This window comes from Musca autumnalis, unplaced genomic scaffold (genome assembly GCF_047663935.1).
Source record: "Musca autumnalis isolate F117 unplaced genomic scaffold, ASM4766393v1 scaffold_1, whole genome shotgun sequence".
Classification (NCBI taxonomy): Eukaryota; Metazoa; Arthropoda; class Insecta; order Diptera; family Muscidae; genus Musca; species Musca autumnalis.
In genome coordinates this window covers 295,589,397-295,603,068 of record NW_027411644.1, presented here as the reverse complement: position 1 = coordinate 295,603,068, position 13,672 = coordinate 295,589,397, and the positions used below count along the sequence as shown (strand labels likewise).

General features: G+C 34.0%; 1 protein-coding gene across 4 annotated transcripts in view; it reads right to left on the bottom strand.

Moving 5' to 3' along the window:
- Men-b (NADP-dependent malic enzyme b, mitochondrial) overlaps positions 1 to 12,374 on the bottom strand; it is a 50,880-nt gene extending 38,506 nt beyond the window's left edge. The window contains exons 1-2 of one of the 4 annotated variants that reach the window (XM_073961650.1): positions 12,008 to 12,374; positions 11,732 to 11,776 (exon numbers count right to left, since the gene is read on the bottom strand). In XM_073961650.1, the coding sequence (XP_073817751.1) occupies positions 11,732 to 11,748 (17 nt within the window). In that variant the 5' untranslated portion in view covers positions 11,749 to 11,776; positions 12,008 to 12,374. Of the gene's footprint in view, positions 1 to 11,731; positions 11,805 to 12,007 lie in introns of all 4 variants that reach the window. The other 3 variants (XM_073961649.1, XM_073961652.1, XM_073961651.1) reach the window with 3 other exon arrangements.
- Positions 12,375 to 13,672: the final 1,298 nt, after the last annotated feature.

The following is a 13,672-nucleotide window of genomic DNA, read 5'->3' as shown; positions in this document are numbered from 1 at the left end:
AATTCCAAGTTTCTAGCTAAATCCGTTCAAGATATACAATTGGTACTAAATTTAGTACTTTTCGTACACTTAGAGGTCGAATTTCCAAAAACCCTTTGCTACATCTTTTTAACTATCCATCAGTGATATAATTATATAATTTATAATTTTTTTTGGTGCAGGTTTCCCACCCTTTGATACTACGTATAACCAATTGTACAATCACTTCATTAGAAAAAAAACTTTAAAAGACTTCACTTCGAGCAGTATCGATGTACATTCCATTGTGAAAACCCTCTGTACGAAATTACAGCGTTTTCGATCGAGAGGAACTGTTATATGGGAATTATAACATTAACATTCTGCTGCTGCAAAAAGTGGTCTGAGTGAAAATATTGTGTTTCGTGTAAAGTTTCGTAAATGAGTACATTCGTCTTCCCTCTTGCACTTGAAGCATTTTGTCACATTAAAATTCAACATCTAAAGTAAAAGGCAACATCATAAAAATTGCATCTGCATTGGTTATAACTAGACATCGGATTTTTGCATGTTTTTTATTTCTCATCCGATTGGACTCAAATTTTGGATCTAGGCGTTTTAAGGGTCAATTTTTCGATATTTGGGGTCATATCAAAAACATGCAAAAAATATGCAAAAAATATGCAAAATATATGCAAAAAATATGCAAAAAATATGCCAAAAAATATGCAAAATATGCAAAAAATATGCAAAATATGCAAAAAAAAATATGCAAAATATGCAAAAAATATGCAAAATATGCAAAAAATATGCAAAATATGCAAAAAATATGCAGAATATGCAAAAAATATGCAAAATATGCAAACAGTTTTTGGCCGAAAATCGTCATAAAAGTCGAAAAATTGTTAATTAAAGTTGAAAAAACCATCAAAAAATACATAGAAGTGTTCTAAACTAAGACTGTTGACCGTATAACATCGTTTTTTCAGCAGATTATTATGTTATGGAGAACATTTACGACAGTGTGGTGTAGGGTATAAAAGTATGGTATTGTAATAAAATTTTATTATTATTGAACTATGCAAAAATATAAAATTTTATAGAATATCAAACGCTCTATGTAAAATTCAATACTTTCTTTGTAATAATTTGTAGCATTGGGCTAGTTATTGTTCAAAGGGAACAAATCGATGTCGGATTTTTAAGGCGGCAACCGCATAAAGTTTTTAGTTGGGTCAGATTTTAAGACTGTCAAAGTTTGAGCACAATTGGAATATGTTAACACGTGCCACTGGGGCCCTGACGTTATGAAAATCTCGATTTTTTTAGCGATTTCGACGACCCATTTCTCTGGAATGGTTAAAGCTTTTTGTCCATATTAAGCATTAAATTAAAGACCATTCTGTTCTTAACATTTCTTGCTGAACAACAAACTACGTAAATATTACAGAATTCGAGATAATAAAGGCAATGTCCCGAAAAACGTGACTAGGTACGCCTTTGTGCGAAAATGCAGACTATTAATTTTTATCAATTTTTGGAATGAAAACAAATGTCTTTGGCATTTTGTTCTAAATTAAATTTATTCAAGAGTCAGACATCATGTGGTTTTAGAGCTATCTGGGTACAGCTGACTACTTGAAGAACGCTCTGCTATGTAGTTCGCAACTTTCAAGTTGTTTACCATACTTTGCGCCTCCTGGAAATTCGGAGTTAATGTTTAATCTCTTGAACAACAAGAATTATGCCAGATCTTTTTCTAGGATTTTCGGCAGTTGCTCTTTTGGAAGTTTGGATAGAATATTTCTGAAGAAATTTGAATCTTTGCTTTGTTAAGATTTTTGTTGCCTTTTGGCTATTTACGGCGTTTTGCACCGTTGGATCAAACAATGCCAAGCCAACAAGTTCAGGATACAGATGATTTATTAATTTCTTTTTCCTTTTTCTGATACTTGTTTGTCTATGTTTTCGTATTTCAATAGATTTTTAATGAGGTCTAGCTCTTATTTTTATGCTAAACGTATCGTAGAATCTGAAGAACCATCTGTCCCGAAAACAATTAAGCGTGGCTTCAAGAAAATCGTAACTATGCAATTTTCATTGGTGCTGGACCCCTGTAAGGTGTATAGGAACGTCACTAGTATCATTATGGCTACAGTAGAAGCTATCGGAGAGGATCCCTATAAGGTCTCTAGAAGCTTTATCCGTGAACAGCGGAGAATAAACCGTGAAAAATAAACTCAACAGCTTCAAGGAACGAGGCTATTTGTGTGCACTGGCATGGAAAACTATATTCTAAAAACAGAGAAGAAAAAACGGGCTGCTGTTCTGGTATCACATGGGGGTAAAGAACAACTCCTATGCGTTCCTGAAACTGACAGTAGCTCATGGGAGTCACGGGGCCCACGAGCTCGAGCAGATATTAGAGAGCTTCTGTACCACCGTACAAACTTGTTAGAAAATTGTTAAGAGGAATTTTTGACTGCAAGTTTGGAAGCACATCCGGACATCAACCAAACATATTCAAGCGATTTCTATAAGAGTAGTCTGCGATTGACAAATCCAAGATCGAAGTAGGCGAGAGTGTTTTAAAACTACTGCCCAGCCCACTTCCCAAGAACAACAGGCCGTAGAAGCACCTTGCGTTTAAATCGTTCGAGACTGGACGCCCCTAGAATGATTTTTTCTATTATATTTATTTATTTGGTATCCCACACGACAACAACTGAGTGTTATAAGTGAGAGTTTGGGTTATTGATTTTACAAAACGTATTATGAACAAGATAATGTTTATATAGATATAATTTAGGATATATTGGGTAAACATTATCAATAGGTTAAAAAAATAGAGACAATAGATTGAATTTAATACAAAAAATAGTGAAAAGGAAATTCAGAAATATTTTTAGGTCCAAAACAAGACCTAAACCGCATTGAAGATTTACTTAATACGAAAGGCATTCACAAACAAATATCAGATAAAGGAAATAGCAAAATGATAAATCATATGTGGTACCTTAGTCCTGAACTAATTGGTCTGCAATTGTTTGAACTGATAGTGCAAAACACCGTAAAGATTCAAAAGAAGACACAAAAATTAACAAAGCAAAGATAGAAATTTCTCCAGAAATAATCGATCCAAACTTACAAAAATCAACTGCCGAAATCCAGGCATAATTACAAGTGAGACTTAATTGTTGTTCAAGAGATTAAACTTCAACTCCGAATTTCTTGAAAAAGATTCTGCAACTTGACCACAGAACATCAATTACAAGGAGGGGTAAAGGATGGTAAATAACTTGAAAATTGTGAGCGACATAGCAAGGAGTCGAGTTCATCACCAAATTGTCATCTGTACCAGATGGCTCCAAAACCACATTATGCCAGTCCCTTCATGTTCACAGATATATCCCGTGTAAGCAACATTTTATAATTTCAACGCATAGGTAACATTTCTGAGTCAAAAACGGCCGTGTTACTTACACCAAATATTTTACCGTTAATCGTTAATCGTTGCCAATGTGTTAAAAGTTGTAAAACACTTTTATGTGGCAATAATTTTGCGAAATCATGAATGAAAATCACCAATATTACCACATCATTTCAAAATTTAATTTAAACGCGTAGGCAAAGATAACTAATAGTTAGCTGCGTACCCGTATACCCAGACGTTGAAATTACGGGCATAAGTAAGTTAAAATATGTATGAACAAAATGTAAGCGTTTGTCATTGAAGCCATACAATGAATGTACAAATGTCCAAATGTAAAATAGATCTTCGCCCTAATAGGCAACATTTTAAAATAAAGTAAAATATATTCGTTTTCATTGGCTAAAATTTGATAATATAGGAAGAAAAAAGTTGTTTTTTTTTTAATAGACTCCATTTTTGCCCTAAGTCCTTTTTCGGGACATTGGGTTTAATAATTTGAATTCAAGAACACTTACGTACATTGTTGTTCAGCAAGAAATGTTAAGAACAGAATAGATTTTAATTAAATGCGTAATACGGGCAAATAGCTTTAACCGTTCCACATATATAGGCCGTCGAAGTCGCCAAATAGCAAAAAAATAGATTTTCATAACTTCGAGGCCCCAGTACCACGTGTTAACATATTCGAATTGTGCTCAAACTTTGGCAATCTTAAAATCTAATAATACTAAAAGGTTTAGGCGGCTCCTGGCTAAAAAATCCGAGATCGATTTGATCCTTTGAGTTAAAACCAGCCCAATGCTACAAATTAAATTAAGATGCTACAAACAAGAAAATATTGAATTTTACATAACACGTTTGATATTTTATCAAATTTTATATTTTTACATAGTATAATAATAAAAAAATGTTATTACGATACCATATTTTTATACCCTACACCACACTGTCGTAAATGGTCTCAATAACATAATAATCTGCTGAAAAAAACGATGTTTTACGGTCAACAGTCTTAGTTTAGAACACTGTTATGTATTTTTTGATGGTTTTTCCAATTTTAAATGACAATTTTATGACTTTTATGACGATTTTCGGCCAAAATCTGTTTGCATATTTTGCATATTTTTTGCATATTCTGCATATTTTTTGCATATTTTGCATATTTTTTGCATATTTTGCATATTTTTTGCATATTTTGCATATTTTTTGCATATTTTGCATATTTTTTGCATATTTTGCATATTTTTTGCATATTTTGTGCATATGCAAAATATGCAAATATGCAAAATAAATACGAAATATGACCCTGCCATTGAATTTAGATTTCTTTGAAACGAATTTTGGTCCAATCAGAATCTTCGTATCTTTAATATTAAAAAATATGCAAATATGCAAAATCCGATGTCTAGTTATAACCAACGTTAGTTATACCAATGCAAGTTAACAAACTCTCAAGAATTAAAGTTTCGTATCCAAATTCCGAAAATAGGTAACATAAGCATAACAATCAATCAAATGACGTTAGGTCTCTTTTTTATTCCGTAGCTGTAATTCAAATGTCAAGACTATTATGACACTTTTATTATACATACACTCACCCTCTTGTATAATTAGAATTCTTATGCTACTGTAAATTTAATAAAGCACAACATCATGTTGAATACAAGAAAAAATACATATACGACACGATGAAGAAAACAAACTTATACAATGCATATTTGTACTTTATAGAAGGCCGATATGGGGGAATGAATCTATTGGTTAATTTGATCATAAATTATGTGTTAGGTACATATAAGTCATTTATTGCGTTTGGTTATCTACGTAAATATTAAATTTTATTACATGTTATCGAATTCAAACGTACAGTTATGGGAATGTTCAAATGTGCACCTATTGTGTGTTCCTATGACTTTTTCTGTCGTTTTTTATTATTTTAGACTTCAAAACATTTTTGGCAATTGGCACAATGACACATATAGACGCTCAATTGTGACCTTGCATTGCTTAGGAAAAAATATATATTTTTATTAAAAAAAAGCAAATAAATAATTTGCCAAAATTTTATTTCAAAACAAAAGCAAAAAAATATAAATAATTTGCCAAAATTCTATTTCAAAACAAAGAATAGATACTGCAGTTAGAGTAATTTTGGACCTACATATTTATGTACATAAGTATGTATATGTATGTATTTTTTATATGTAACAAATGCAATAAAAAATGTTATGTATTTCGATTTAATGGTATCCCCTATTAACATTTTATTCCGACTAAACGTATAGGTATTAAAAAATGCATCAAGGCCGATGCCAATTTAGAAACAAGTAAGAAAAGGCTATAGTAGGGAACGGGCCGATTATGTGATACCCTACACCTCTATCACTGTGTACAAGCATTTCACGCATCAACACTTTTAGGGATATGCTAAAGTTATTCGTTTTCCTACAGCCCCCATATAACGGTACCACCCGATTTCAGGTATTTTGAGGATTTTATCTTCATTTTTACCCGAATTAGCTGTCATTTGGGATTTCCAATGATACAGACATTTCCCCACCAAAAAGTGTGAACATAGGTATAGGTCTTGATATAGCCCCGTTATAGCGGTTCCACCCGATTTCAAGTACTATGGGGATTTATCTTCATTTTAAGGCCGAATTGGCTGTAACTTGGCAATGGAACCCCCCATTGGTACAGAAACTTCCTCACTAAAAATGATGGACATAGGTACAGGTTTTGGTATAGCCCCCATATAGCGGTACCACCTGATTTCAAGTGTTTTAAGGATTTTATCTTCATTTTTAACCCAAATAGGCTGTAATTTGGCATTTGGTGTTCCCAATGGTACTGAAACTTCCCCACCAAAAATTGTGGTCATAGGTCCTGGTTTAGGTATAGCCTTTATATAGCGGAACTACTCGATTTCAGGCATTTTAAAAATTTTTATCTAAATTTTCGGTCTAAATTGACTATAATTTTGTCCTCAGTGGTCAAAAAAATTTATTTACTAAAATTTTAAAATTAAAAAATAATTTAAAAAAATTATGTTTTATTTAGAAATGCACTTAAAACTGGAAAATAATTTGTCGCTTAGCCTCAATAAATATATTCTTTCTCATGATGGAATCTCTCAAATAAAACGCTTGCATTTAAATTATAAATGGTGGCAAAATTAAACGGCAAGCGTTTTATTTGAGAGATTCCATCATGAGAAAGAATATATTTGGGTGAATATTGCGAAAAGACTAGTTTCTGTGTCTCGAGGCATTTGGGGTTAAAAATATTAAAAAAAAAAAATAAGTTTTTAGAAGCATAATAAGTAAAAGAAAAGGTCCTTTAACGAGGTCCGAAAAACAAAATAAAATATTTTACATATTAATATCAGTGTCCCCAACACTGATATTCATTAATTTATTAAAATATATTATATAAATGAAGTACGCCGAGTTATTCTAGAAGAATGAACCATGTCAATTCAGATTTCATAAATATAATTTTATTTTTTTAAATTATGTTTTTGACACATTTTACTCGTGTCCCTAATTTTTTTCGTCATTCCCGTGCGTCAATGTATTTATTAAGAAACAAGTAAAAAAGTTTAAGTCGACTTTGCCGACAGATATATACCCTCAGCCAATGTGAAGTGAAACTTTCACCTACGGACAGATCGAATGTATTTAAGGTCTCTTCAGAATTTTGTGGCCCTTTTTGGACATTTGAACTTGCCAACAAAAATGTGGATTAGGAATTAACTGCACTAAGACACAAATGTTGAACTTCTGTGGGGGAGGTACCCTTAGGGAGGACCGATATGGGCCATTTTAGAAGTTTAACTAAATTTTGTTCAAATATTAGGAGATCCAAAGTTTGGACCAAATTGGTTGCCCCATTCAAGTGATATCGTCTTAGCATTTTAGTGACATTTTTTAAACATTGGGGAGAAGTACCGAAAGTTGTGGACCGGTATTGCCCATGAAACTAAGTTTGGATATAATATGACGAAGACCAAATGTTGGACCAAATCGGTTGAACAGTTCGAGAGTTATCGTGCTCTCCGACCGCCATATGGTGACATATGTAGGTGTTTTTTACACCTTTCGGGCTGTTTTCCCAATAAATATGGACTTGCCCCTGAAGAAACTTTTACCGTCGTAATGGAGGTAGCGAATGCAAATCACTTCAACAAAAATCAAAGTGATTCGAGAGCAGGTCTAAAAGTGAACTTATCCGAAATTTTATGTGAGTAGCAAAAGGACTATGTTTTGATAAAATATTACGAAGGCCAAATTTTGGACCGAATCGATAGATCCGTTCAATAGTAATCTTGCGCTCCAGCCACTACACAATGTATCATAGGGGCTTTTTGCACCTTTCCGGTAATTTTCTCAGGAAGTATGGACTTGCCCCTGATGAAACTTGTACCGTCGTATGCGGGGCAGTGAATACAAGTTGCTAAAACTAAAAACAAAAAAGAGATTCGAGAGATGGCCCTAAACTGAACTTTTCCGAAATTTTGTGTGGGAGGGAACCGAAGCAGTGGACCGATTGAGTCCATATTGAAACCTTGTCTAAGTCTGGTACACACTTTACGATGGACAAAGTATGAACCAACTCGGTTGCTCTCTTCAAGAGTTAACGTGCGCACAAATTTTCCGAACATTTTCGAACTTTTGTGGGGGAGGTACCGGAAGGAGTGGACCGATATTGCCCATCTTCGAACTTAAACTAAGTTTGGGCAAAATATTACGATAGCCAAAATTTGAATCGAGTCGGTTCCTCCGTTCGAGAGTTATCGTGCGCTCCAGCCAGCCAGACAGACGGACGGACGTTGCTCAATCGACTCCAAATTGTTTGAAACACATTTCGTCCAAACATACCTGGGGTCTAAAACCATTATTTCGTTGAGGCACATTTTGCTCCTATGAAAGTGTATATACCCTCGTTAGCATAAATGCTGAGGGTATAAAAATGAAATCATCTCATTTCGAGATTTCGGTGAAACCAACCATCATGATATACAACCCTGTTTTTGCTTGAAAAGTACCAAAAGTTGTCTACTTTCATTATCATATTTTCCTTGGAATACGTCCAACAGAACCGGTAATATCCTCCATAGAAATAATAATCAATAATTTGGGAAATTGGAAAGTTTTTTTCCTACGCGTCTGACCGACTTCTGTCCGATTTGTCTAATATATGGACTGAAAGAGACACTCTCAGGCATTATTCTGCAAAAACGAAACTTTGTTCCATGCTGTCCTCTAAAAGTTCTAGTCCACGAGAGTTGGAACTTCACTATTTTAGTACCTGAGGAAAATTAAATAGCACACATCGTGTAAACGCTGCAGTATTTAATTAAAACGGATTACAAAGGCAACAATCCTATTTCTTCAGAAATTTGCGGAAACTGCGTTTTTCCAAAATTGGGGAAAAAATCGCCACGCCCACACCATTCAATATTTTGACCTATTTTTTTGTTTTCCTTACTTTCTAAATTATTACTATCGAATCCCATATAGAAATTAGATTCTACCGAGATTTGAAAATCGTTGACGACAAAACATTGGCGTTTTGGTCACGATAATCTTTTTTTTACGACACCACTTGTAGAGAAGTTTTTTCATGGATGAACTATTCAGGAAATGTAAGCCAGCATTACACTGAGGAACTTTACACCGCCGAAAATGTCGATGCTCTTGTCGGGGATTGTACTGCAAACCTTCTGAGTGAAAAGTGTGACATGTATAGGATCGTTTTAAAATTCTCACCGCAGTAAACCTCACGGTTCGTACTATGACAGTATTGTTATCGGGGGTATGTCCATACTGATTGAGGTAATTACACTAAAGCTGTGAAAACCTTACTATTGCCTTACCTATTACAATCTATATACATACATCGTAAAATTTATACCAGACATAGATGAGGTTCCAATATGGACTCTATCGGTCCCACACAAAATTTCGGAAAAGTTTAACTTAAGACTTTTTTTCTCGAATATTTGTTGTAACAACTTGAATTCGCTGCACCGATTACGGTGGTACAAGTTTCTTCAGGGGCAAGTAAATACTTCCTGAGAAAATAGACCGATAGGTTTTTACACTTCTATGGTACCATTTGTAGTGGCTGGAGCGCACTACAACTCTCGAACTGATCAAACGATTTGGTCCAAAATATGGCCTTCGTAATATTTTGTCCAAACTTAGTTTAAGTTCGATGATGGGCAATATCAGCCCACTGCTTCTGGTGCTTCCTTCTTAAAAGTGCAAAAAATGTCACTAAAATGGTACGCACAATTATCTTGAACGGAGCAACCGATTTGCTCCAAACTTTGGATCTTCTAATATTTTGTCCAAATGTAGTTTAACTACAAAAATTGTCTACATCGGTCGTCTCCTTAGGGTACCTCCGCCACAAAAGTTCAGCATTTTGTTTGTCACCAACTGGAATGACTGGGTGCGCGATATTTATCAAAATGAAATGACTTGCAAAATAAGATCCACTACCAAAATCGTCTATGCCGATCCATTCAAGTTCCTAACAAAAACAACAAAAAACATTGTTCCACAACATCCCATACGGGACAAGGGAGACTTCTCTCATATCAATGAGTGCACCCCGATTCATATTTAGCTCAATGATATGGGACCTACTGTTTATCGCCGAGTCCGAACGGCGTGTCTTAAGACACAACTTGTGGAGAAGTTTTTCAAGGCTGACTCAGAAAATGTCGCCAACATTACTGAGGTGTATTTTGCCACCGTTGAAAAATGTTTTGATGTTGCCTGCCCGGGGAATCGAACCCCCGACCTTCTGCGTGCAAGGCGGGCGTGCATACCATTGCACCAAGGTGGCACCCCACCCCCCATTCAGTACCTCCTCTGTAAAATTTCGATTTTTAACCCTAATAACATTTTTTCGGCAAGTTAAAATGTCCAAAAATGGCCACAAAATTCTGATAACCAGGTATTCGATCTGAGACAAGTTGAGTTTGCGGACTAATTTCGGGTCCGGGAACAAAATATTTTTTTAAAAAGGTAAATTTTTCACTAAGTAGCGCCTTTTACAAGGAAATTTTCGTAACTTCAGAGGCCCATATCTCGGGAAGTATGTACTTCAACAAATAATCGGGTATGTGATGGAAACCGAATCGACTCGATTTCCAAAATCGAAATGGTATATAATCGGTGTGCCGTTGATGATATATATAGTTTTTCTTCGCAAAAGCCCCTTATTTGAACAATATTTTTAAAATCCATTTTCAATTTCATTAAAATATTCATCGAAATTAGAGATATACGATTTCGATTTGTGGCAAAACAAGGAGAATCGTTTTCCATCACTTACCTGAATATATATTTGTGATAAGGATGACGAGATCTACCTGGGAAAAAAATTTGTGCGCAAACATATCTTATGCCTTCGATCTGTCCATAGATGAAAGTTTCAATTCACCTGGACTGAAGGTATATATCAGTCGAAAAAATGGACTGATACTTTTTTTAAATTGTTTATCCTTTCCTTTTCCTAAAATTCCAAAAGAGCGGAGATGAACGAGCTCATTATTGCATTATTGTCACTTTTCACCCAAGAGCTCAAAGTGGAATTTCCAAAAATCCATTCGATTATGTTTAACTGGGCATTCCACTTAGAGCTTATAAAAATAATGTTGAACTGACATAATTTAAGAACAATTCGATAAGTGGATTTGATTTCATTGACCTCAAAAGAAAATATTTCATTCTAGTTTTTCCAATACTTAAGATAAAATAAACAAAGCAATAAATGACTTGCATTATTTCCACTCCAAGAAATGTCTAATTAGTTTTCAAATTTCAAAACCAAAATGTATGGATATCTAAATATACAAGAAAAATGCTGAGATCATGGTGAAAGCTGATATTCCTACATCCCCTTGTTGTACACAATGGAATGGATCTATTTGACAGCGGATTGTTGTGATGCTATTGAAATACGCATTGGTGTTGTGAGAATATCTACCACTTTATTCCACATACAGACCACAGATACATCCGTCTTCTACCCCCCAATAATGAGCAATGCGCAAAGCTACCTAGCTACTCCTTACCTCCTTACTCCTTGCACATGAACAACACAAACAAACATCTACCAAACGACCAAATGGCAAGCATCAATACCAACCAAGAGCAAGAGAACAGATGTGTTTGGTTATTATTGCATAAGCCTTCCTGCATAGCCTCCACCAAACACCATCATCCTCATCATTAAAATTAGGTTATTAATAATAATCAGTTTTTTCAATATAATTTTTTTTTTAAAGATAAAATATATAACAAATTATTTTGTTTTACTTACAGGGGACGTGAGAACATTTTGCCAAGTTTGATGTTGCTGTTACTGCTAAAATAAAAGCTTTTGTTAACAAATTCTTTTTTTGCAAATCGCGGGGAGTGGAAAACAGGAAAAGAATTTAAAAAAAAAAAGTAATTTTTTTCGTTAAACACTTTTTTACTTAATAAAAATAAACGCTTTTGACATAATATTTATTTTTAATTATGTGTATATTGTGACTGCATTTATTTTTCGAAACACTTGCGGTTTGGTTTTCACAAAAAAAAACCCAAAACGTACCACTTAAAATTCCGCGCACAGGAACAGACTGACCGTTTTCGTTGAAAGAAGCTTTTCAACTGACTGAAGAATAGTGATGGACTGACGTCAAAAGTTTTGCTGTCATCAAATACACATTGAACAGAATCACGGCGGCGGAAAATGTGAATCGACTTAAATGTTTACACACAATAGAAACTTCTATTCGTTTAATGTCGGCGAGAAGTGTAGAATTGTATTTTTAATTGGAATATATTCTGTAGAATCGGTATTTGAAGAATTTTATATACAGTTAAAATAAATTTTTATAATGTGTTTGAATACTGAAAAAATTGAAATAAAAAGCGAAACAAGCCGTCGTAAAACGCCGGACTCTTTATTGTGCTCTGCTTTGTTATGTGTAGAAACTGGGCAGCATTTTTATTTGTTTACGAATGAGAGATAATAGAATAGAGACAGAAATACATTTAGGAAGAGAGAGAGAGTGAACGAGTGATTAGTGAATAACGTGTCGTCAACACAGGGTGACATTAGTTATTTTTCATTTAAGGGCGAAACCTATAGCTCTGCGTGTTGCGTGTGCGCTCAAAAATACAAAAACAAAATACATGTATTTGTTGTTGTTTTCAATTTGAAATACATGTATTTTGTTTTTGTATTTTTGAACGCACACTAATCTAACATCGTGATTGCTGGTATCCGATTTGCAGATAAATGTCAGCAGAATTTTTACAAAAATTTTAAATTTTACATTCCTATACTTTTGGAACAAATTTAAATTAATATCAATATTTGATAAATTGTTCATTCGTAAGTTTTGCTAAAAAATCAACAATTTTATTTTGCCGCGCGAATACATATTTTTTGTCCTTGTTTTCAATTTTAAGATATAGTGTTAAAGCAGAAGTTTTTTGTTGGAACAATTCAGCGATACATCTACCTTTATGATTGCATAATGTCAAAAACAGTACAAAATGTCAACCCTGCTTTTGACAGATTAGGCCATAAAAAGAAAAAAATTGTAATCAGCTGTTAGCTGTGGCCTACCTTTACTTTATTCTACCATGTATGTATCTACCTGAATTGACAGAAAAGAAATTCGCCTCAAAAATTGTTTCGCTTCTGTTTATGAATTTTGACATTTAAAATATTTGTTTTTCTTTGAATTCGCTTGCTGGAGGACCTATTATTGGGCCATGCACTAGCTATTAACTTTGTTCCTTTACTTTTTTAACGGTAAAAGTGGTTAAAGAGAAAACTGTCAAAATTGCTCTCTCATGAACATTTTTACCGGAAAAGTCAAGCAAAGATCTGACAGCAACAAAAATTCAATTTTCATCTTTTATTTCACAGTTTTTAATTTTGTTTTGTCAGCGTTCGCCTTTTTCTTCTGCTTTTCGTTCATTTTTCTATTCAATGTGAAATAATCGTCAAACAAATGTCAAAAAATCAGTTCTAGCGTTTTTTACCTGCAGAAATTTGTCTGGAAGCCTGTAGTAGAAGACAAAGGAATTTGCGAAATCTGTTCTCTCTCACTCTCTTAAAAATTGCTGCCAGTTTTACCACTTTTTGGGGTTAAAAATGGTAACCTCAGGTAAGTAATGGAACACAGATACTAATGTCATATGACTCGAAATAAAAACATTCCATATCTACCCACGCAGGCAATGTGGAGACTTAATTTCA